A 26,617-nucleotide genomic window follows, 5' to 3' on the forward strand; every position below is an offset into this window, starting at 1 on the left:
CCACATCTCGAATTGGCGAAATGCATAGTATGTTCATATGGATAATCTAATCTGTCCAATGAGGTGGATGTGGGGAAGTATTCAAGCATTGAATGTGTGTGGTTAGACCTTTGGTTCTACCAAATACATTTCTAGGTGAAAAGAGTGTGTTAACTTTAGTATCCAATTTAGTGTTTAAATGACTGAATTGTTACCACAGGGCCAGGAAAAAAGATATTTATACTTGGATCTCTCATTTGTGCTTTTATTTAAATGTTTAACCTTTTAATTAGGTTGGAGTTATTTCATATAGTAACAAATGTTATATTCTTTCAGCCTCAGGATGCATGCATCCCTCCCTCAGAATATAAGGAAAATATTGGATGACTCATTTTATACCATTTTCATTAATATAAAGTGGCTTTAAAATATGCTGGTTTAAAATGGCTTTAATGTATAATATTTTAATGTCAAGGATACCTCTTAATTATATTATTGAAATTACTTTTTATATACCGCTCTCAGTCCTCACTCCTCATTCTCCTTGAGTTTTTGAACTCTTGGCTCATTATTAAAAGTTGATGGCAAATTTGTTCACTGCTTGATATAAACTAGTTCTAGTGAAAAGAATTATTAGGAAGTAATCAATGAGTAATTAGCTTCTGTTTTAGGAATACCTGTTCCTTACGGAGAGTTATTATATGCTTATTGATAATATCGAAAGACCAGAGTATATGGAGTTTCAGCTTATCAATTCTATTGTACAATAAATTGAAGAGTAAATTTTTTCTCATTACCCCTGAAATGCTAAATTGAAGAGTTCATGGTATTTCATCACCATTGAAATGGTGTCTAATTTAGTATGATTTTTTCCTAAATTTTTTATTCTTTAATCATTTCATTCTTTACTGAAAAGTTCCACTCCTATCCTTATGAGTAATTCTTGCTATTTTCTCCTGTCTCCTGTTTTGACATAGTGATTTTTGTTTAAAAGATAAGGGTTCTATCTGAAATTAAAATTAAAACAAAATTCTCACCTATACCTGTGGGTATATCTACCGTCTAGAAGTACGATGTTTAATATAAAAACTAATTTTCCTTAACTATCTTCTTTTAAATGTAGATAATATATATCATCAGTAAAAAAGCTTCCTGAAAGAAGAAATTGTTCAAAAGAAATTTGAAAGTAGCAAAAGTTTAAGACAAAGATAATTGACAGCAGATACAGAGGACAGCATGGGAGTAAGTACAGCATGAAAGAAGATGAGAGGATGATATCTAGAGCAAATCTGAGTTCAGAAAATAGAATTGAATTAAAATATGAGTTGAAAAAGATATGTGAATTTCTAAACTGTTTAAATAAATCTAAGTCTTAGGAGTTACTAAATGTATATTAAGAAGGAATGTTCTTAAATAGTTTTAATAGATATCTTCTAGGGGATTTAAAGTAAAAAGAATGTAAACGTAGTAGACATATATTTTGGCTCTCAGTCCCACGTTAGTAGTTTTAATTGCTATTTGAGTATTAATTGTACATCTACTCTAGGTAGAGAAAGATAAAATACCCAGTTTAAAAAAAATGGATTGGATAATGTTTGAAAATTAATTTTAGAATCCTTAAAAATGATAATTAGCTTAGCATACACCAATAAGTATCTATTAAACTTAACATACTTGGTATTGCATTTTCCAGATATCTTTGATATCTTTTGCAAGTATCAAAAATTCATAGTATTATTAAATCAATGTCATTATATATCATCCCCGCTCATGTTTTTACTAGAAGGAAATAGTAAAGTATTAGCAAAATCAAACATGGAAGTAATGCCTTATATTATTCTTTTTGCAGATTTTACTTCATTCATTTATTTAATGAATTCATTCAGAAAAACTCTGTTGAACACCTACTCTTGCCAGGTATTGTCCTGGGCAACGACACAGCGGTGAACAAAATTGACTGTCCTGCCCATATGCAGCCACAGCTGATGATGTCTTCCAGTTTCAATGCACTTAGAGTTGGCATCTCTTTTGTCATGATGTGCATTTTTTATATGTCAGCAGTAGACTCTCTACCAGAGCTGAGTCCTCAGAAATTCTTCAGTACATTGCAACCAGGAAAAGCTACCTTAGCTTATTTTTGTCAAGCTGGTAAGTATTTTTTATATTCTAATATGATTTTTGTGATGTTTCTATTGCTGTTTAATCAATATGCTAGGGAGAACTTATTATCAGGATTAATAATATGTGCTTTAACGCTGCTACTATAATATGCCTGCCTGGGTTTAAATCCTGACTTTGCCACTTGACCTGCTGTGTGACCTTGGTTGAGTCACTTAGCCTCTCCACGTGTCTTTTTTGTCATCCATAATGAGGAAATAGTGTGTGCTTTATAAATTTATTGTGAGGATTAAGTGACTTTACTCATGTGCTTAGTCCATAGTAAATACTAGATAAGAATTAGCTGTTAATAATATCTGAATTTCATCATTTCTGAAAGTAAACTTTTTGATATTTTTAGCATGTAAATATTTTAAAAGTGTTTTCAAACTTTAAATATAGTATTAGTAATGCCTTAGTTTAATACTCTGCTCTAGCTGTACCATTAATTATATTGAATTAATTAATATAACTATTGAACATAAGTTATCATTATCATGGTTCCATTTAAGTTTTTTTGTGCCTTAAAAAATACTATTCTTGGAATTAGTAAATGAAGTGAATTCATATTTTTGTTGGCTCCCTTATTATAATTGTGATATGAAAATGGTATTTTAAAATCATTTTGAAAATTTTGTACATGTGTGTTGTGTATATAGTATTAAACTTGGAAAAGTAATGCCAAATGTGCCATTTAAATTAAACATTTATTTATCCAATTTATGTTTAGAAAGCTTTTAAGGTCACTTACAAAGTAAAACTATGTCATGATAAAAATATTAGAAATTAGAGTAATGAGGCAATAGGAAATAAGGGTACACAAATATGTAACTAGGTTCGTTTAGTTACTTGATTATTTGTTGTTGCATACTAGTTGGGCAAACTGATATATTTCTTTTTCAGTTTGCAGCTTTGGGCTTTAATTTTAAAAATTCATCTTTCCTAAGGGGCAAGTCATAAAACATTCATAAAACATTTCTTATTTTAGATTCTCCAAGTACCTCTGTATTTCTTGAAGAACTGAATGAGGCGGATAAACCTCTCCAGGACTATGGAGTTTCAGTCGCAAAGGTAGAAAGATACTTATGTTAATAAATTACTAGTGACAAACATTTTACAACCGTGTGACCTAAGACTGAGTATCTAAAAATACTATATTGTTTCACATCTTTTTCCAAACTGGAAAAATATTTTTTCTACCTTTTTTTTCATAAGAATAAACAGAAGTATAGATAATTCCAGATTATTGTATAAATTATAAATACAGGGGAAAAAAAGCTACTTAAAATTCTGGAGCTTAGAACTTTATTTTGTAAACCATTCTATTGGGGCTATGGTGTCACTTAATTTTTCAATCTTCTGTTTAAGTTTTTTTTTTTTTTTTTGCCTGACAAATATAATAGATGTCCATAATTTAGCTATTAAATTTTTTCTGTTAACACAAACTGAGGTACCAAAATTGAAGTAATTCAAGTGTTTTTTTTTTCTTTCCTATTCTTCTAAGTCTTTATAATTGCTTATGTGGTGGGTTCTCATATTTATTTTTAGAAAAAAGTTAAAACAACCTAATTTGAAATTACATAATTGTTTTCTCAAAAAGTGTTTGAACTTGCCATGGAGTATCATGGAAAATTTCCACATGCATCATGGTTTAGATAGCTACAGGAGCCTTTCATTTAGTTTAAACTTAGAATTTGTACCTCAGAAAACGGAATGATTAGTAACCCAGTGTTTATTGAATTCTTTCAGATTAGTGTCTCCCTGACTTTCTGTGTACATTTATTCTTTCTTAGTTCATTAGCCTTCCTCCTTTGAGAGATGGCTACTGTCCCTCTCGGTCCCTGCAGCTGGAGTTCCCAGGGCAGGAAGCATAGAAAAGTTAACTGTGACTTTTAAAGGGAAACTGTTCACTCTCACCACAGAACACTTCTGACACCAGATGTGTGAGTTTTTCATACGAAGCACTTCTGACACTCACAACCCAGAGTTAGCACAGACCCCACAGGTTAAGGGCCCAGTCCTATGAGATTGCCCCTCGCTTCAGATGCCAGTCACAAGGAGTGAGTGGGTCCCCGGGCTCCCTACGACTTCTGTAGGACTTGGCTGCAAATGGCGGTTCTCACAACCCCCTCCTCAGGTTCCATAATTGCCCATAATGTCTCACAGAACTCAGGGAAAGACTTTACTTACTATTACTGACTTCTTATAAAGGATATGTCAGGAACAGCCAAATGGAAGAGATGCGCGGGGCCACATCTGGAAGAGTCTCAAGTGCAGGAGTTTCTATCCCCGTGTGGTTTGGGGTGTGTCATCCTCCTGTACTTGGGTGTGTTCACTGGAAGCTTTCCACACCCTGTAGTTCAGGGTTTTTATGGAGGTTCTGTTATGTAGGCATGATTGGTCAAATCATTGGCCATTGGTGATGAACTCCATCTCCAGCCCTAAGGTGGGGAGGTGGGGCTGAAAGTTCCCACCCTCTGATCTTTCCCTTGTCTTGCTGGCAACCAGCCCCCATCCTGAAGCTGTCCAGGGGCCCCCAGCCACCAGTCATCTCATTAGCATGCAAACAGACACTCTCATCACTCCCAGAGATTCCAAGGGTTTCAGAAGCTCTTATATTTCGGGTTAAAGACCAAATATTAGAAGAAAAGGTACTCCTGGCACTCTATCATGCAGGAAATTACAGGGTTTTAGGAGCTCTGTGTTAGGAACAAGGGGCAAAGACCAAATATATATGTCTTATTATATCATGGTTATATACCTCAAAAACCTCTTTTTTAATGTCAATTCTGTTTTGTATAGAGGTCTCAGTTAACTCTGAACCACTGTTTATACTCTAGAATGATAGTGGCACTCATCTTTAAAGAGCTTTGAATAAAAATCGAAATTGAAATTTAGAAACAAAATGCTAGGTTGGTATGATACTCAAAAAGGATAATCATGCTGTTATCTAGTAGCTAATAAACTAGTAACTAGTAACTGTGTGTCTAGTAACTAGAGTAGAATATTAAGGTTCATGCCCACAGGTTACCTTTATGAACTAACAGTTTGTAAAGCTTTTTCAGTTGAGGACTCTAAGCTATGTGCAAAGGAGACTGGGTGAAAGAGATAGACCTATATTGAGTACCTAGCTCCCTCCCTGGTGCATAGTAGATACTCAGTAATGTTTATGAGATTGAAACGAGCTTGCTATATTTAGTCTTTTATTGGATAGCAAAATGGCTAAGACCCCAGTCTCTTTCTTTGGAGAGTATATATCCAAAATGGGGCGATAAAACACATTCACAGACTTTTTTTTTTTGGCCGTGCTGCTCAGGTTGTAAGAATCTTAGTTCCCCAACCAAGGGTTGAACCTGGGCCCTTGGCAGTGAAAGTGAGGAGTCCCAACCACCGGACCGCCAGGGAATTCCCACAGACCATTTTAATAACTAGCAGAACTTGGTCATTATAATAAGAGATACAAATAAAATGCTGTAGAGGTTTAAAAGAAAGAAATCTTACATGATCCTCAAGGTGGAAGGTCATATTATGGTATTGGGAAATGCTTCACAAAAAGTAGCATTTTGAGATTGTCTTCAAAAGTTAAGATTTCAGGAGGCAGACGTAGATGGAGAAAACACTAAAATATAAATGGACTAAGTGTTCCAGTTAAGAAGAAGATTGTCAGGCTGGGAACAATAACCAAACCTAATTGTAAGCTATTTAGAAATGCATCTTAAAATAAAGGCTTTAGAAATCCTTAAAGCAAATGAGGGAAAAAATATATATCGTGCAAAGAATAACCAAAAGAAAGCTGGTATGACTATATTATTGTATCAATGTAGATTTTAAAACAAAAAACCTTTGTCATCCTTTCTGTCATAACCAATCCATCATTAAGTCCTTCAAGTTCTGCTATCAAAACTTTGCACATCTGACCACTTCCTGTACCTTCACTTTTACCCCCCTGCCCTTGTCTAAACCATCCTTACTTCTCCTCTGGGAAACCACAAGCCTCCTATTTGGCCTTTCTCCTTTCACTCTCGTCTCACTGAACCCTTCTCCACATGTAAGTCAGACGTGTCAGATCACATTGCTGCTCTCTCAGAAAGGCTTCCCATTACAGTTATGCTAACATGGAAACTCCTCTTTGGACACTTAATTCCTCTAATCTCATTTTCTGTTCCTCCACCTTGCTCAGCTTGTTCCTGACACATGCTAGTCATCTTTCTCTTACTTGGACCTTCTAGGTGTGTATTTCCGTAAGGCCTTTGCAGGTATTTCCCCCTCTGCTTAGAACTCATCTCTTCCACATATCTGTATATTTGTACGCATCATCACTCCATTACTTCGGTTCTTTGTGCAAACGTCACCTCCTCAGAGAGGTCTTCTTTGATGACTTATCTAAAATGTTCTGTCACATACTATCCCCTTAATAGTGTTTTTTTCTTTATAGCCCTTAACATGACATACTAATTAGTTTTTTTTTTTTAATGGTCCGTCTCTACTTTTAGAATGTAAGTTCTAAAGATAAAGATTTTAATTTGGAACTTAACTGTACTCCCAGTGATGAGAACAGTGACTAACATATGGTAGGTGTTCAAATGTGTGTTGAATGGATGAATGGATAAATCTGTCGTCATAATACCAACCATCCCCTATGCTCTGACTTTTAAAAATTAAAAAAAAAACTACATACACTAAAATTCAGTTTTTGGTTATGACCGTACTCTTTTCATTCGAATTCTCTAGTCCTCATATCTTTTCTGAGTATCAGTTCTCTTTTAGTAGCTTTTTTCTATAAACCAAATGTAGCTTTCCCACTTGTCACTCTGCTTCCTCAAACTCCGTTAAAATTAACTTGAGCAGCAAAAACAAAAAAGCCTCATCTAAAAAAAAAAACCAAAAAACCCTAACTTAACAAAATCCAAAACAAAATGCTAACTGTTCTTCTTCCAGACTTAGTTTTGGTAAGTTATGTCGGTGGCTACCCACTTGCCCCGTCTAAAAACCTCTTCATCCTCTTTATCTCTTGCCTTCCCCCATCTATCCCACGTGGCATATTACACGCTCAGTCTTCTCCCTAGTTTTACTTACTGTATTTGTGAAAAGTCGCTTGAATCTCTTCTGTCCTTTTCTGCTTTACTACAGGTCCCAGTCATCCCTGACCTGTACTGATGGGATACTCTATTAACCGGCTTCCTTGCCTTTGTGCTTTCATGCCTTCCATTGTATCTTCATGTTGCTGCCAGGATTGGCCTTATGTTTTTCACATAGAGTCCTGATTATAAGCTATCAAGGGCTGTTGTGGCTTCTCTAACATCATCAGGGACTCGGGTTCATTCTTTCTGTTGCACCATCCTTAGCAAAGGTTTCTTCTTTAAAGATGCCTTTTGGTCCATGATGACTGCTGGTGCCTACCCATCTTGTCAGGAAGAAGTGGGAAGAGCAAGAGTATCAGTCAACCCCCTTTTAAGATCCTTCTACGCATCCCAAACCAGTAGTGACTTCTCCTAACATCATCTAGCCAGCCTTAGCTGTTGGGGGAGTCTGGAACAGTCTTTTAATGGGGCACTTGCTTTTAATGAAATTCTGTTAGTGATGCAAAAGGGTAGGATGGATTTGGGGTTAGGAACCAGCAATATCTGCCATACCTGTGTTCCAGCTACTGAGATGCTTTCGTGGTCCCAACTTAACACTCACTTCTGTGCTTCCCGGCTTTTGCACATGATTTTCTTGTCCTGCCTTAATTGTTTCCTTCCTTTCCTACCTCGTTACCTTCTACTTCCTTCATCAGACTGAATTAAATCTTAGGTATAATTAAATATAACTCTTAGGTGTAGGAACAGTTCCTTTCTCTGGGTTACCTCAAGCACTTGAATAAGTGAGCAATTACAGCAGACAAATCAGAAAGAAAAGTAAAAAAGAAATTTGATCTGGAGACAAACTGTAATGTTTAATTTTCCTTTCTGTTTCCCTAACCAAGAAACTTGACCTTTTGATGTGTACTCTAAACGTTAAATATAATCTTTTAAAGGTTAATTGCGTCACAGAAGAAACATCGAGATACTGTGGAAGCGAAAAGGATTTGATGAAAGCATATTTATTCAGGTAAACTATTTTTAGTTTTTTTGGCTCAGATGGACAAACATAAAGCTATACTTCTAGAATATTCAAGTATACAAAATATCACTAGGCCAGAATAAAGGTATATGTAGTAGGGGTCATATGAAGCTTAGCAAGAAGTCCAACTAATAGATTTGTTACCTCCACTTTGCTTCCTAATCTGTAAATTGAGGAGATTAATACTTACCTCACAGGATTGTTTTGGATATTATATGAGAATCTTATGTAAGCGCTGACGGCAAATGCCTGGTTAAGTAAGCACTTAGCAAATTTAGTGTTCTAAGTAGGTATGTCAGGTCCATATTCGGGTGGGAAATAAATGTACTTTATTTTTGAGGGATCTGCAGATGTCCAGGTTACGGATTCCTCCGTTACTTGGGTCTGCTAATCTGAGTTTTCTCACAAATCCTTTCCTCACACTCTTGGGATTTGGCCTAGGAAGTGGGGAGAGATCCTGTCTCCTCAGGGACCTACTGCTGAGGACCCTTCTTTCTCTCTCCTGCTTGTCTCCTTCCCAGCCCATTTGGGGTATCCGTGTGTGCTGGGAGGAAGCCTTGTTGGGACTCCTGTTGCTTCCCAGTCTTTTTGCCAGGCCCAGGGCCTAAGCTTTTCAAAGTCAGTGTATCTATGCCTGTGTGTTCAGTAAATATTTGAGTGTGTATCATGGCCAGCACTCTGGTCGGTGGATCGGCTAGCGGATAAGACACAGGATCCAAGAACTGCCAGAACTTCCAGCGTAGTATGTTAGAGAGACAAGTGAATTGAATGCTAAGGAAATATTTCTGTAATGCTTTTTAAAACTTTTTGCAGGGGTCACATATTACTCAGAGAATTCCCAACCGATACCTTGTTCGATGTGGATGCCATCATTGCTCATGTTCTCTTGTAAGTACAGGGGATACCCATTTACTTACTCACTTGTTATTTGTCTATTGATTTCATTTTAGACAACCACAATCCATTACAATATTTTAGGGTCTTAGCATTATATTTGTAAGCATCAGTTTCACACATATTGCTGGTCTATCTTCCCACATAGAGGATCTAAAAAGTCTTGAATGGCAGAGGATACAGAAACATGGAGATATTCTGTATAAAAGTAGGAGGTGGCACAACACGGCCACCTGGCTCATACTATTGCTCTTGCCTTTGATTCTGTCCATGGAGTGAGGATGTTACCGGGACAGAAGCTCATCTTTGCTATTCTCACTAGGGTTTTTGAAGTGTCTAGCCTCCTTTTCACCCCAGCCTGATTTTTTTTTTCCGGAGTCTGTAGCTCCGTGCCTGCTCAGTACATGCAGAAACATTTCAGATGTTCCCAGCACGTACTGAATGTTTATTGAGAGAGAGTGAATCTAATTTAACTTGCCTGGCATGGAATCTTTAGGCCTGGGATTCAGCCCTACCTGGGGTCCACTCCTGCAGTCTCTCCTCAAATGAGGTAGTAGTATCTTTGGTAACAGAGCTAGAGGCTACGACTTTTTCAGGACACGAGTTTACAGGGACTTTTCCAATTTAACGTTTGCTGAGACCTTTGCTGACCTTGACTATCTCTGTTTTCTGTGTGGCTCCCGTCTTCCTCCTCTTCTTCTACCTGATTCTCGCAAAAATGGTGTGAAAGTTAAGTTACAGGAAACTCTAAACTTGATAGATGAAAAGTTGTGGTTATCACATGTTCCAGTACTAATAATATATTAATGAACAGTCTTTAGAAATCCCGGCCAACCGTGGACCCTGAGGCCTGTGGACTGAGCAGCCAGTTGTAAGCGATGAAAGATGGCCTTTTGAAGAAGGAATTCCAAAGACCTGTTGGGCTGCCTTCGAAGCCCTTTCCTGGGATAGAGAAGGGGTGGCTATCTTGAGAGTGGGGGTCATGAAAAGCTTAGCAAAAAGTCCAAGTCATAGATATATTTGTTCTCAGGAAGCTTACTCGTTTATGCTTTTTACAGTGGATACCTGATGACTGTCTTTGACCCAGAAACAAGGGTGAAGAATCAGAGAAAGAAGATTCTTTAAGGGATGGGGGAGGGGATACTAAGGTTGTCTTTGACAAGTCTGACAGCAAATCCTGGAGCGGCAGGTCCACGCTGGGCAACCTGATGACAAGGTGGATTCGAAACAACTGGGCCTTAGATGTGGAGAGGACCGTGTTACCTGAACTGGGTAGCCTGTGGGGCTTGTGTCATTCAATCCTGCCATGGTGTCCTGTTCCTTGTGCTGTACTAATGCTGATTTATAGAACACTAATTCCACAAATAGAGTATTCCCCACGTTCCTGCTATGTGCCAGATACTTGTAAGGCACTGGAGATGCAAGACAGCATAAGATGTGGCTCTGTTCTCCAAGAATTTAATGTTTTGTTGCAGAGACAGATATGTAAACAGAAAATATGTAGGAAGTAAAATAGTAGAAGTATGCCTGCATATGTCCACAGGGTAGTGAATAGTTCCTTGTGTCTAGAATGAGGGTGGATGTTTGTTAAGAAGCCTTCCTGAAGGAGGTGGCACTTGGGATGAGTCTTGAAGGATAAGCGGGGGTTTGCCTGGTGAAGAAATGGAAGGTGGAAGAAGCAGGGGAAACTGTGAGCCCAGGCAGGGAGGTCAGGACAGGTTGGAGAGGGTAGTTTTTACTGGAGTCTGAAATGTGAAGCAGGAGGTGAGAGCAGAGAAGTTGACATGGGGTCAGAGGAAGGGATCTTTGTTTACCATGTGAAGAAGTTTAGGCTTTGGGGTAGCCCCTGAAGGGTGAGGAGGCCAGCTCTGGGCCAGAATCCTTGTGTGATCTTTCAGACCCAACCACAGGCAGTTAGAAGCTTTGCCCGGCAGGCGTCATAGGGGGAAGGTGCTCTCCCACACCAGACTGGTGCACAGCCAGAGCATTGCAGTTTTCTAGAGAAAATTGAGGTCCAGGACTCAGACCCCTCCCCTTCCCAATCCCTCGGACCCCTCCCTCTCCCATCCTTCTGGCCAGACTGGCCTTTAGCCCCAGGCGTCTCCATTTGGAGCCTCATTATCAGGAATGCGGCCTGAGGCACCTTCCAGGTGCTTTGCCAAGACCTCCTTATCACAGGTCTTTGGCTAAACACGTTCTCTGCTTTAACTCTGTACTTTCTTCTCCTCGCCCTTCCCCTGCTCAGTCCCCCCACCATTCCACGGGTCCATAAAGAGGCGGGAGCCTTCTCTTTGCAGCTCCTTGGAATGAGATGATTCCCACGCCCACTGGCCCTGGCCTGGAGCTGTTCAGTGGCGGGCGATGGGAACGGAACATTGTGGAGCCTGTGCCTCTCCTTTTGCCTCTTGCTTGCACTGTCGCAGTAAGTGAATAAAGGCTTGGTTGTTACTTTTAGTTGGGCTCTCTGTCCTAAGTGACCACCTCAACACCTGATTGCTCAACGGAGGGTTGTAGGCAGATAAGTGATGTGACCAGATTAGCACTTGAGGGCTCTTTCTGGCGGGTGAGAGACAAATTTGTGGGATCCAAGCACGTGTAGACACCATTGTGTGGCCATTGTGCAATCTAGGGAAGTAAAGATAGCAAAGAGGGGGTTTTCATTTTAATGCTTAGGAGGTGAAATTAACCGGGCTTGGTAACGATTAATTTGATTAATCCCTGATCTCTTCTTTTCCTTCCTTCCCATCTCACTCTACCCCAAATCTGATCTGATCACCATCTGAACTAGGCAAGGATGAAGAGCAAATTTACAGGAGAAAATGCGTCTACTTTAACAAGTCGGATGCCCATCTTACCTGAGTCTTGAGTAGGCAGCTGTAGGAATTTGCGCCCCTGGGGAGTGTTGTCAACATGTAGGTCATCTAGGGAGCATCCTAGGATAACACCAACATATAAAGGAAGAAGAAACTGAGCAGGAAAACACAAATGTCAAGGAGGTAGAATTCCAAAGAGGCAATGCCCTCATTTTTGTTTAAAATGTAAGAAAACTGACTTGTGGAATACAGTATTTTACAAAAATTTTCAGTAATGATATTTAGAATCTTGAAGAACTGTGCTAAATAGTATGCCATATCATAGCTGTACCTTGCAAATTGCCATGAGGAAAAAAATGCCTCTCAAGCCGTCACCCTACTTCTTTGTGCTAAAAGCATCAGTTTGAAATACCCGGTTCCTGGCAAGCAGTTCCTCCCTTGTACTCTTTTCGGTTGTATACTATTCCTAGAAATGGAACTGAACTGTTGCTTGATATCTTTTGCCCACTTTTCTATCATTTTTTTTTTAAAGGGTGATTTTGTCCTAGAGCTGGTTATTTCTTTTATTTATTTATTTATTTATGGCTGTGTTGGGTCTTCGTTGCTGTGTGCGGGCTTTCTCTAGTTGTGGCGAGCGGCGGCTTCTTATTGCGGTAGCTTCTCTTGTTGCAGAGCACAAACTCTAGGCACACGGGCTTCAGTAGTTGCGGCACTTGGGCTTCAGTAGTTGTGGCTAGCAGGCTCCAGAGCATAGGCTCAGTAGTTGTGGCGCACGGGCTTAGTTGCTCTGTAGCATGTGAGATCTTCCTGGACCAGGGCTCAAACCCATGTCCCCTGCATGGGCAGGCAGATTCTTAACCACTGTGCCACCAGGGAAGTCCTCTATCATGTTTTGAACTTTTATTCTTATTAATTTCTAGGTGCTCTCCTTATATAAAGGAGACACAAATTGTACATTTTCCTGTTTGTCATTTATCTTTTGAATTTCCCTGTTTTGTTATTTTAAATATCATCAGGTCAAATTTATCTTTTCTCTTTTGACTTCTGGATTTTAAGTTGTACCAAGGTCTCCCTATGCCCTTGTTACAAAGGAATTCACTTAAAGAAATTAATAGACTGTTTTATAGAGCAGTTTTAGGATTACAGAAAATTGAACAGATAGTACAGAGAATTCCTCCTTTCTCCTCTGTACTGTTTCCTCTGTTAACATTTTGCATTGGTGTGGTACATTTGTTACAACTGATGAATCAATACTGACACATTATTATTAACCGAAGTGAATAGTTTATGTTAGGGTTCACTCTGTGCTGTACAGTTCTATGCGTTTTGACAACATCTGTATCATTTTGCATTACCACCTGCATTGAATGAGTTCCTGTTGCTCTACATTCTTGCCAACATTTGGTATTGTTAATTTTTTTTTTTTTTAACTGTAGCTATTCTAATACATGTGTAGTGGTATCTCATTGTTTTAATTTACAACTTCCTAAGGACAAATGATATTGAGCATCTTTTAGTATGCTTATTTGCTGTCTGTATATTTTCTTTGGTGGGGTATCCGCTCAGATCTTTTGCCCATATTTTAAATTTTTTTTTTTTCTCATTGTTGAGTTTAAGAGTCCTTTTGTATACTTTGGATACAATTCCTTTATCAGATATATGTTTTGCAAATATTTTCTCCCAGTCTGTGGCTTGTTTCTTCATTCTCTTAACAGTGTCTTTTGCAGAGCAGAAGTTTTTAATAATAATAAAATCCAACTTTACAATTTTTTTTCTTTCATGGATCATGCTTTTGGTGTTGTATCTAAAAATTCATTGCCAAATCCAAGGTCACCAAGATTTTCTTCTATGTTTTACATTTAGGTCTGTGATCCATTTTGAGTTAATTTTTATGAAAGGTGTAAAGTCAGTGTCTCGATTCACTTATTTGCACGTGAATGTCCAGTTGTTTTAGCGCCTTTATTGAAAAGACGAGCCTTTCTCCATTAAACTGCTTTTGCTCTTTTGTCAAAGATCAGACTCTATTTATGTGGGTGTATTTCTTCTCGTAATGTTTTAGCTCTTCAATTTAACATTTAAATCTTTGCTTTGTTTGGCATTTAACTAGGTGAATAGTATGAGCAATATATTAGTCAGGTGGCTAAATAATTGTCCCAACACAACTGAAATTAATCTCAGTTTTCAAGGTGCGATTTTTTATACTAAACGCTCATATATATTTGGGTCTACTTTGGACTTTGTTTCGTTAATCTGTCTATTTTTTTTTTTTTACTAGTACTGTTGCTTTAATTACTGAGGCTTTATAATATATATTGTAATATCTGAAAGGTCCAGGCCCCTTCATGTTTCTGTTTCTAGAATTGCATTTTTGTTCTGTTTACATGTGACATTTAAAATTAGCTTGTCTGGTTTCTTCCTCTCCCTGACTAAATCCTACTGGCATTAAATTTATAAGTTATTTTGGGGACACTTGACATCTTTAGAATGAATCTTCCCGTCCCAGGACCAGATGTCTTTCCATTTATTCAAGTTTTCTTTTGTGTTCTCTAGTAGTGTTTTAATGCTTTCTTCATATATGCTTGGACACTGAAATTTATTTCTGGGTATTTTATATCTTTTGTTTCTATTGTAAATGGGTTCTTTTCTTCCATTATCTTCTACTACATATACACTGATAAATTTTTATATGATCAGTGATCCACAGCTATACTTGAACTTTGCTTCTTTGTAAACAGAAAAGATCAAGGTTTTAGACAATTTCTTAGTCTCAGAATATAGAAAAATTGCAATTGGGGAAGAATTAAGTTAGTAAAATCGAAGACTAGAATAACAAGTGTAAACTTAGGGTAACCCTATACTAAATATTTACAGAATTGTATATTTTTGAACCATTATGGCCAATTAAGTAGTGTATTTTTGGAGGACATTTAAAGTATTCCTAAAACATCATTGATTAAAAATATTCTGACTAAATGGTCTACTAACATTTTTAACACATTGATTTTTCAGGATATATTAATGAAATAAACCAAGTGTTTAGAGCATAGCATAGTTCTATGTGTGTAAGAAAGGGAGTGTTAAGTCTAAAACTCTGACAGGTCTTCGATGTTACCCTCCTTGCATATACACTTGCAGAAACACCAAGCCTCTGAATCAGAAATCAGACACAGCAGTAACAGCAATCACAGTAACATGGTAGTACTGGATTTGCCATACCCAGTTCTCCACAGAGCTACAAGGTGAGAGCCATATGCTTACATATGTACTTACAGCAAGGTTTGGAGAAGGAGAACTTAAATTATGAATCTCTGAGTTTATATAGGAGCTGGCAAATCTGCTTTTTCCTTCTGGAGATAGAGTGCTTATCTTTTTCTCTGGAATTTAAACAAATTGCTTGGGGCAGTAGGAAAAGGTCTCTATGCCTAAATATAAGCATTTAGCTCCAGGGAAGATAAGGAAAGTTTTATTACCTTTGAATGGGACCAGGTGGCTCCAGAGAAAAGGAAACAAGATTAGAATGTGAAGAGGAGACGTTTTCCATCTTTGTGTACTGCCAGTTTTCATCTTCAGGAGACATGGACTGTATAGGAACACTGAGAAATCTAGGAGGGATAGTTTTCTAACAGAGACATATATAAATATTTATTTATGGCATATATGTATTTGGTATAAATATTTCAAAGTTTCACAAGAACCTGATTATTGGTTTACGGGAATGGAATGCGGAAGCTGGGATGGGGGAAGGAGTTGGAGGTGGACTTTTCACTCTTCAACTTTTTGGATACTTTTTGTGTTATGAGTCCTACGAAAGAGTTAAAATTTGCAAAATAAATAAAATTTAAAATAAAGGTAAGATTATAGATTTATAGTCTACAAATTCTCAGCTCTGTTTTCTAAAATATACATAGTCAAAACCGATGGAATTGTGTGGTTTGGTAACTGTGAGGAAAATTTCACTTCCCAGCTTCTAGATTGGGTTAAGAAGGGTAATATTTAGAAAAAGAAAGTAAAGTAACAATTATTCTTTATTTGTTGATTGAGAATACCATATGTAACCAGTCTGAGGCAAGTCAGATAGAGGTATAGGAGATTGAGGCACTATAATCTCAAATGTGCTTTGGAATGATATATGAAGAAGTCAGGGTTTATGGAGGATTTATCCATTGTGTGATCATAGCAGTTTATCTTTTCTGATTGCTAGTTTTCCTCATCTCTTAAATGTTAAAAATTGCACTGTCATTAGATTTTTTTGAAGATCAAATAAAGTAATACATCTGAAAATATGCTTTGTGTTTTACCCAGTGCTCTACAAATGTTAGTCGCTTTTTTCTATATAAATGCAGGAAATCTCATTTTGCAATTAAGAAAAAAAGCAATCCAAATTCAGATATCTACCTGCCGTTCTGTTGCACACACAGTAGTAATAGAAGTGAGTTCATGCAAGTCCGTGCTGGCGACAGTTGCTGGGAATATTTGCCATGAGGCAGCAGTTGTAAAGAAAGGCCATTTTTCCCCCTAGTCATTGTTGACTCCTGGAAATCATCAAATGATATTGATACAAAAAGGAAAGACTGTGTAGTACTGTAAGAAACAATGAAATCTCAATAACTCTTTATTAAGATGTGCTAACTGATATTCTGTGACAATATTTTGTCAAGTGGAAGATTTCTTTCCTTTTAAGTTAATGTACTACTGACGATAATATGAACTACAAATATTATGGTAATTATTTTCAACTATCATAATTTCTGCTAATATTTTATTTTTAACACATTATTGCAGAGCCTGGGTTTGAGCTTGGGTAAAACTTCTGGGGAAAGCTCCTCTCGGAGTTGTCTTTCTTTAAAACTCCTGAGCTGTGCTCAAGCTGGTCCCTTCCTAATAGGTTTTGAGCTATTGCTCCTTCCTTTATCTCTATGAGATTTGTTCCTACACAATATTATCAGGTGGGTTCCTGTTTGATAGTGACATACTGGGAAATTATAATAAAAAATTACTTGCCTTGGATTTGAATTCCTCGCAGCTCTATGTTAATTGGTAGTAATGGTTATATCCCCACTGTGCCCTCTTACACAAAGTCCTTCTACCACTGCATAGCGTCGTGTGTGACATGTATTAGGTGTTGAAAAATATTGGATTGATGGATGAATGAATTGGGAAGCTTCACTTTTTGGTTGTTAAAAATTGGAGGAGCAGAAATCTTATGTTATAAGCCCATAAGATTGTTTCTGGTGTTAAGAATTTTATAAGTGGTAAGCTAGTAGGAAAATACACAGCGTATGACAGAAAGACTTTGATGTTTTTGAACTTTGTTATTACTTGTACTCTCAATTCAAATTTCAGAGATGGCTTCTGTTTGTTTTTTTAACTGTATTAATTTAGAAAATGCCTAGTGAAACATTTTGGGATATTTCATTTTATACATGGATCTGCCTAGAATAATATACAGTCATCCCTCAGTATCCGAGGGGGATTGGTTCAGCACCTCCCACCCCCCCAGCTTCCTCACCCTCCGTGGATACCAGAATCCCCAGATGCTCAATCCCTTATATAAAATGGTGTAGTATTAGCATATAACCTATGCACATCCTCCCATCCGTATACTTATTTTTATTTTTAACATCTTTATTGGAGTATAATTGCTTTACAATGGTGTGTTAGTTTCTGCTTTATAACAAAGTGAATCAGCTATACATATATCCCCATATCTCCTCCCTCTTGTGTCTCCCTTCCACCCTCCCTATCCCACCCCTCTAGGTGGTCACAAAGCACCAAGCTGATCTCCCTGTGCTATGCGGCTGCTTCCCACTAGCTATCTATTTTACATTTGGTAGTATATATACGTCCATGCCACTCTCTCACTTCATCCCAGCTTACCCTTCCCCCTCCCCATGTCCTCAAGTCCATTCTCTAAGTCTGCGTCTTTATTCCTCTCCTGCCCCTAGGTTCTTCAGAACCATTTTTTTTTTTTTTTTTAGATTCCATATATATGTGTTAGCATACGGTATTTGTTTTTCTCTTTCTGACTTACTTCACTCTGTATGACAGACTCTAGTTCCATCCACCTCACTACAAATAACTCAATTTCTTTTCTTTTTATGGTTGAGTAATATTCCATTGTATATATGTGCCACATCTTCTTTATCCATTCATCTGTCGATGGACACTTAGGTTGCTTCCATGTCCTGGCTATTGTAAATAAAGCTGCAGTGAACATTGTGGTACATGACTCTTTTTGAATTATGGTTTTCTCAGGGTATACGCCCAGTAGTGGGATTGCTGGGTCGTATGGTAGTTCTATTTTTAGTTTTATAAGGAACCTCCATACTGTTCTCCATAGTGGCTGTATCAATTTACATTCCCACCAACAGTGCAAGAGGGTTCCCTTTTCTCCACACCCTCTCCAGCATTTATTGTTTGTAGATTTTTTGATGATAGCCATTCTGACTGGTGTGAGGTGATACCTCATTGTAGTTTTGATTTGCATTTCTCTAATGATTAGTGATGATGAGCATTCTTTCATGTGTTTGTTGGCAATCTGTATATCTTCTTTGGAGAAATATCTATTTCGGTCTTTTGCCCATTTTTGGATTGGATTGTTTGTTTTTTTTATATTGAGCTGCATGAGCTGCTTGTAAATTTTGGAGATTAATCCTTTGTCAGTTGCTTCATTTGCAAATATTTTCTCCCATTCTGAGAGTTGTCTTTTCGTCTTATTTATGGTTTCCTTTGCTTTGCAAAAGCTTTTAAGTTTCATTAGGTCCCATTTGTTTATTTTTGTTTTTATTTCCGGTTCTCTAGGAGGTGGGTCAAGAAGGATCTTGCTGTGATTTATGTCATAGAGTGTTCTGCCTATGTTTTCCTCTAAGAGTTTTATAGTGTCTGGCCTTACATTTAGGTCTTTAATTCATTTTGAGTTTATTTTTGTGTGTGGTGTTAGGGAGTGTTCTAATTTCATTCTTTTACGTGTAGCTGTCCAGTTTTCCCAGCACCACTTATTGAAGAGGTTGTCTTTTCTCCGTTGTATATTCTTGCCTCCTTTATAAAAAATAAGGTGACCATATGTGCGTGGGTTTATCTCTGGGCTTTCTATCTTGTTCCATTGATCTATCTTTCTGATTTTGTGCCAGTACCATATTGTCTTGATTACTGAAGCTTTGTAGTATAGTCTGAAGTCAGGGAGTCTGATTCCTCCAGCTCCGTTTTTCTCAGGATTGCTTTGGCTATTTGGGGTCTTTTGTGTTTCCATATAAATTGTGAAATTTTTTGTTGTAGTTCTGTGAAAAATGCCATTGGTAGTTTGTAGGGATTGCATTGAATCTGTAGATTGGTTTGGGTAGTATAGTCATTTTCACAATGTTGATTCTTCCAATCCAAGAACATGGTATATCTCTCCATCTGTTTGTATCATCTTTAATTTCTTTCATCAGTGTCTTATAGTTTTCTGCATACAGGTCTTTTGTCTCCCTAGGTAGGTTTATTCCTAGGTATTTCATTATTTTTGTTGCAACGGTAAATGGGAGTGTTTCCTTAATTTCTCTTTCAGATTTTTCATCATTAGTGTATAGGAATGCCAGAGATTTCTGTGCATTAATTTTGTATCCTGCTACTTTACCAAATTCATTGATTAGCTCTAGTAGCTCCCGTATACTTTAAATCATCTGTAGATTACTTATAATACCTAATACAATGTAAATGCTGTGTAAATAGTTGTCAGTATATGGCAAATCCAAGTTTTGTTTTTTAGACTTTTTTGGAATTATTTTTTCCAAATATTTTCCACCTGCATTTGGCTGAACCTGCAAATGTGGAACCCATGGATACTGAGGGTCAAGTGTAATTAATTTAGATAAAAGTAATTTGTCTGTCTCTCTCCTTCATCTCTCCCTCTTTCCCCCCCTCCCTCTTTGCTTTTTTTTTTTTTTCCTAGGAGTTTTGGTAAGGCAAAATAGAAGATAACTTTTTGTTTTTATTGGGTTTTTTAGAATTTGAATAATGGCAGAAATATGATATAAAAGTGGTCTTTTTTTTCTGAAAAAAGGCTGAGCAACCTGCTGCTCTAAAAGCAGGGTCCGGTAGACTCCTGAGTTCCTTTTTTTTTTTTTTCTGACACCCATTCAGTTCTTGGCCATATATCTTATCTACCTAATGATTGTGTTAGGAGGGTCTCAGGAAGAGTATGCCAAGGAAAAGGAAGGCCTTTCCGGGGCAGGAAGAGCTCCCAGGTCAGAACAGTCTCAGGCTGTTTTGCCCCATCTTTAGAGCAAGAAAATCGCAAGACAGACTTTTCCTTTAACCCATTTCTCCACTTTGGAACTGGAGTGAAGGAGCACAGCCTCATGGAATGGATCCTAGAGATCCCTAGATGTCCCCATATTCTGGAAATTAACATTAAAAAATATATTAAAGTTACAAAGCCATTGGGAACAATCACAGAGATCATGAGATTATGAATGTCATTAGTTTTGGTATTATTACCTCTTGGATAATGACTCTTTAATGAGCTTTGGGACATTAGGCAAGGTAACCTCTTTAAGGCCCATGACCTTATCTGGAAAATGCAGTTAATGATAGTAGTGATCTCAGTTGGTTGCCATGAAAATTAAGCAAGACTGAGTGTATTGTTGGGTGTTCTTAGTTATAAGCCCCAGAATCTGGGTCTGACTGGCTTAAGCAGAAAAGGATTTGGAGCAGATGTAGGAAATCTCAGGCTCACTAGAAGGGCTGGAGAACTGGACTCAGGTTTATTTGGCTCTGAATTATTTGGCTCATAATCATGGCACGGAGCTAGTCTCTGGGGGACTGCTGCATTACTTCTGGGCATTGCACGCCCCAACTTGCATTGCTAACACTACAGCTGTCATTAGCACTCTTGTCATTCTTGCCTTCAAAGCTGACTGTTGCTGCTGCTGCTGCTTCTGGAAATAATTCTGCACTGTTCCTGATTCTTTACATCACTAGCTCCCAGTCTGGCATGTCAGATAAGTGATTCTGGGTCATATAGCCTAGCAGCAGGGAGCCTGGAAAAGCAATTTACAGTGTTAGTAGCTTGTATGTGGGGACTTAGGCTCTGCCCACCATGAAGACTTAGAAAACTGGGAATTCCCAAAGCAGAAAGGTCAGGCAGTCCCAAAACTGATAAACTGCCACTACTTATGTAGTACTTAGTACTATGCCTGACATGTGGGAAGTGTCCCCCCAAACATTGGCTTTTATCAATTTATATTTGCCAGTCTTTATTGAGAAAAAAGGTTAGGGATATTTCTACTCCTAGGTTAGATTTTTGAAGCAAATGGATTAGAGCTGCTAGAGAAGTAAAGGTAAATGGATGGATGTCATTCCCAAGCCGAGAATTTACATGGCAGTCCAATTACTTCACTAGATGGTGTCTCCCAGCAGTTTTGAAGTAACTCAAGGGTAATTCTGGTCTTGCTAACCAAAACGTATGAGTAGCCAGTAGCCCAGATCGCCACTGTGACTCTCTGGCTATTCATTATTTGCCTCCCTTTTTACCTGGTTTACCATGTATGAGTGGTCAGTAATGACATAGTTTAGAAAGTTACGGGCAAAGTGTCAGAAGACCTGGATTAGAATCTCAGCTCTATCAGTGACTACTGTTATGACCTGGAGCAGGTTACTTAATCCCTGAGGTTCTTTCCTCTGTGTGTGTGTGTGTGTGTGTGTGTGTGTGTGTGTGTGTGTAATAAAGAATTTCTCAAGAATATCTTTGAGGATTTAAATGAAAACATGTGAAAGTATCTAGCAAATAGTGAGTACTGCCCAGTAAATATTTCTTTTAAAAACAAAACAAGAGCCCTGGGAGGTATAGAAATTCAAGTTTTACATTTCTTTTAAAAAGTTGGAATCTGTAATATATAGGTAAATATTTAAGCAGTGTAATTTAGGGCAGCCATTTCGGGGTGCTCCCAAAGTGACAATATTTTTATAATAATACTAAGATGTTTGCCTTTTTCACTTTCATTCTTCTATGAGTGCAGTTTCTAGAGGCTACATGATGTGTTGTGTGTGTGTTGTCACAACAGAGTGAACAAAGAAACAGATAAGAGAATCCACCTGTCTTCTATTTAGTTCGATATTAAAGAGACTTGCAAAAATGTAAAACAAGGCCACTCTTTTCATTAGATTTTTCTTTCCTTTTGGAAATTTAGTTATTTTTAATAAAAAAAGTGTTATGTTAATATGCAATGGTGTTTATTTTTATTTTTTAAAGGATTAATAAATATTTTTAATTGCTATTTTAATTTCTATTTTGGCAACTATTGATAAATGTAACCTACATAAAAAAAAGCCCTTTGAAGAGCTCAATAATTTTTAAGGGTATAAAGGGATCCTGAGACCAAAAAGTTTGAGAATTGCTGTATTAGTGGAAAGTGCTATGTTTTCCGTAAGAGGAAACTATGATTGACTAATTTATTGGAATGAACTTTTGCTTACTTAAGTATGTGGAGTTGGAACAGCTTTCAAAAATTCTTAAAGTTTAGCTTAACAAAAATATGCACACACACACACACACACACACACACACACACAGAGATGTGCATGTGGAGATTAAGTGAAATTAGTTGTTAGTGATAGAGAATTTATATAGAAGTAGAAAATTTTTAAATGAAATTCTTTTGGATGAAGAAATATGATCAGTTATTCTGATCTATACATTAAAAAGATGATTTGGGGGACTTCCCTGATGGTCCAGTGGTTAAGACTCCATGCTCCCAGTGCAGGGGGCCCGAGTTTGATCCCTGGTTAGGGAACTAGATCTCACATGCCACAACGAAGATCCCGTGTGCTGCAACTAAGACCCGGCACAGCCAAATAAATAAACATAAATAAATAGAGATTATATTAAAAAAAAGATGATTTGGAAGAATTATGGTCAAGTGGAAAGATCACTAAATTAGGAGTGAGAAGACCTGTTTTATGTTCTGTTCCTGGCCTCTCAGTTCAGTATATGTGTTTTTGAGTAAGTAAGCTCTTCAGTGTTTTGATTTGATCTTCTATTTCTTCAAATGAAGAATGGCAATAAATAATTCCTGCCCTATGTTTTCTGTCATTCATTCAACAAATACTTATTGAATACTTACAATGTACCAGGTTCTATTCTAAGTTATTATGGATATAGTGATAAAATATGCAACGTCCCTGTCACAAGAAGGCAACAGTTTAAAGAGAGAGGCAGGGATAAACAAGTAAAAAAATATATGTGAATAATTATAAATTTGATCCTACGAAGGATTAAATAGTGTGAAATTCAAGAGGAAAATGCTACAGACCTACTTATACAGGACCAACAAAGGAGGCTTCTCTTAAGTCAGTGATGTTTAAGCTGAGACCAGATATATGAGAAGGAGCAGAGGGAACAGCTTTCAACAAAGAGAATGGTGTGTGCAAATGCCCTGAGGTGTTGCCTAAAGTAGGGTGGACATGAGGAATGGTAGTACGAAATGATGTTGGAGAAGTAGGCAAGGCTTGCCATTCAGGGCCTTATAGGCCATGGAAAGATAGTTTCAGTATAGATGTGTGAAGGGCTGAAATGTGTCCATGGCTGAGAGATTTGTAAGGGATTATTTGTCCAGAATAGGATGCTAGTGAATACAGTTTAAATGTATTGAGGTGGTTGTGATGGAGGCTACGCACACTATTTCTCACAACTGTCCCTGGTTAATGTTCTCAGTGACAGACTAATGATTTAGAGGGTGATTTTAATTCAGACTTGAAATGCTTAGGTTCTTACTATTGAGAGTTTGTTCAAAAGATTAAATTTCTTTTTTGATTAGGTTCTTTAACCTACTCAAAATATGTATTAAATAACTAAGTACATGTCAGATTTTTCTACCAACTACATCTTTATTTATTTCAGTGCTCTTCTTTTTAATGAAGTAAAATATATTACCACTCTGGAAGACCTTCAGAACACAGAAAATGCTCTGAAAGGAAAAGCAAACATTGCATTCTCATATGTCAGAGCCATTGGAACACCAGGTATTTATCAAGGTTTACATTAATCTTCGTCATGCCTCTATACATGTGTGTTTATGTTGAAGGACTTAACATAGTGTATTTTGACCACAATCTTAATATTTTAAAATAAATTTAAAGCGTCTTTTACTATTATATTTTCTTTCTTCAAACAGGCATTATAGTATAGTTCTTGAACCAGAACTCTGGAGCCAGACGCCTAGGTCAGACTCCCTGTTCCACCAACTACTTACAGTATGACCTTGGACAACTTACTTATTTAGCCTGTTTCCTGGTCACTAAGGTGGTGAAAATAATTGTGCCTACCTCTTAGTGTTATTGTGAGGACCAAGTGAATTTGAATAACTAAAAACTTTCCTGGTGCTCTGTGTCAGCTATGACTGTTTTTATTTCCTTACAGTCCTCGTGGTACCTGATACAGTAGTTTATAGTATTTGATAAATGTTGTTGACTGGCTTGGCTTCGTTTTTTACCTTGGTATTTGCTGTTTTTGACGTATTTTTCTTGATTTTTAAAAAATCTAATTTTGACAGCATCACCTTGCGCATTCATAGGTAATTTTGTCATAAAGAAGTTTATAAATGTTTCATGAACAAATTATAGTTATGCTTTCAGGATTTTTACTTGTTAATGGTTATAACTTGAACATGTTAATATAAAATGTTAAAGACATTTAAAAAATTATATGTACTCTATGAAATAAAATCATTTATTGGAAATTTCAATTTTTATACACCTAAAGCTTGATAGCTACACAGTATGCCATTGAACTTTATGTACTTGTAAAATAATGCTCCAAAATCAGCCTGTTTATTGTTTACTTTTCAGGGCCCCTCAGGTTATTGTATTTTGTCCATAGTTTGTAATTGTAAATGAGAGGGATGAGCTATACAGGGAGCCAGAAATCCCTGATTTATATTTTAACAGGGTCAGTCTGACTTCTGGGTTTGGAATAGACTAGAAGGAGCAATGGTAGAATAAGGGAGAAAATCAGGAAGTTATTGCAATAATGCAGGCAAGAGATGGTGGTAGGTGGCTTGGACCAGGGTGTTAGCAATGGTGGTGGCAATACATTTGAACTTTAGCAGTAGTTTGGATGTAAGACTAACTGACTTTTCTGATATACTGGTTGTAGAATGAGAGAGGAATAGCAGAGACCAGGGTGGCTCTGGGGTTTTGGCCTGAGCTACGTGAAAGGTGAAATTGCTGATAACTAAGGTGGGGAAGAGTGGAAATAGTTTGGAGAGGAAGCTCTAGAATCCACTTTTGAACATTATACTTGTGCAGTACCCATTAGACAGCGAAGTACAGATATCAACAAGGTAATGGGATTTTACTAGTCTGCATTTGATAGTGGGGATACAGACTAGGGATATACATTTGTGACATAAAGTTGTGAGGCCAGAGGAGACCATGAAGGGAGTGAGGCTGGATGGAAAAGAGAAGAAGGCTGAACTCATTAGATACTTCATCTTCCACAGGTCGGTAAAGGAGGCAGAAAGAATGGCCTGTGTGTAAGCAAAGTGATGATAGGATTTTAGTGACGAGATAGGAGCAGTTGTATCAAAGGATACTGAAAGGTTAATTAGGATAAGAACTACCAGTTGACCATTATGCTTAGCAGTATGGAAGTTACCCATGCCCTTGATGCACACAATTTTTGTAGAGTGGTTGGGGTAAATGCCTGACAGGGGTGTAAGAGAATAGGTAGAGAGCAACTGGAGACTGTGACTATAGAGACTCATCGGAGAAGTTTTCCTTTTAAGGGAAGGAAAAATATGGGGCAGTGGCTGGAAGAGTATGTGGGGTCAAGTGAAGAATTAAAAAAAAAATTTTTCTTCTTTATTTTTGGCTGCATTGGGTCTTCGTTGCTGCGCGCGGGCTTTCTCTAGTTGCAGAGAGAGGGGGCTACTCTTCCTTGCGGTGCATGGGTTTCTCATGGCAGTGGCTTCTCTTGTTGTGGAGCACGGGCTCTAGGTGCACAGGCTTCAGTAGTTGCAGCACGTGGGCTCAGTAGTTGTGGCACATGGGCTCTAGGGTGTGTGGGCTTCAATAGTTGTGGCTCGCAGGCTCAGTAGTTGTGGCTTGCAGGCTCTAGAGCACAGGCTCAGTGGTTGTGGTACACAGGCTTAGTTGCTCCGTAGCATGTGGGATCTTCCTGGACCAGGGCTCAAACCCATGTCCCCTGCATTGGCAGGCAGATTCTTAACCGCTGCACCACCAGGGAAGTCCTCAAGAATTTTTTAAGAAGCATATTTGTATGTTGACAAGAAAGTTCTTGTAACAAAAGGAAAATGCATCGTGGAGGAGAAAGAGGGCAGAATTACTGGAGCAACATCTTTGAATAGACTAGAGGAAATGGAATCTAGTGATCCGGGGGAGGGGTTGTTCTTTACTGGGAGCACAGAAAATTCGCCTATGGTATTAGAAGGGAAGACAGAATATGGACATCAATTTAGTTAAGGGGGCAGATAGATATGGTGCTGGGAGCTTTTTTGGGTTTTTCTTAATTTGTTCATTTTCTCAATGAAATAGAAATAAAGTGATCAGATAGTTTGAGGAAAGAAGAGATGAAATAGTTGTTTTAGAAGGCCTGAAAATAAAGAATGGTTGCTAGGCAGCAGTAATAGTTGATGCCAGTAATCTAAAGTGAAACCATTGACGTGGTGATGCTA

General features: G+C 37.7%; 1 protein-coding gene across 7 annotated transcripts in view; it reads left to right on the forward strand.

Moving 5' to 3' along the window:
* The window catches only part of TXNDC16 (thioredoxin domain containing 16), a 137,420-nt gene that overhangs the window by 5,727 nt on the left and 105,076 nt on the right, over positions 1-26,617 (forward strand). For 6 of the 7 annotated variants that reach the window (XM_082384820.1, XM_082384819.1, XM_082384824.1 and 3 more), the window contains exons 2-7: positions 1,103-1,221; positions 1,829-2,127; positions 3,125-3,207; positions 8,153-8,226; positions 9,052-9,126; positions 23,824-23,945. In XM_082384820.1, the coding sequence (XP_082240946.1) occupies positions 1,950-2,127; positions 3,125-3,207; positions 8,153-8,226; positions 9,052-9,126; positions 23,824-23,945 (532 nt within the window). In that variant the 5' untranslated portion in view covers positions 1,103-1,221; positions 1,829-1,949. The remainder of the gene's footprint in view (positions 1-1,102; positions 1,222-1,828; positions 2,128-3,124; positions 3,208-8,152; positions 8,227-9,051; positions 9,127-23,823; positions 23,946-26,617) is intronic. The other variant, XM_082384821.1, reaches the window with a different exon arrangement.

The sequence above is a fragment of the Balaenoptera borealis genome, assembly GCF_965194805.1.
Source record: "Balaenoptera borealis genome assembly, chromosome: 3".
NCBI lineage: Eukaryota > Metazoa > Chordata > Mammalia > Artiodactyla > Balaenopteridae > Balaenoptera > Balaenoptera borealis.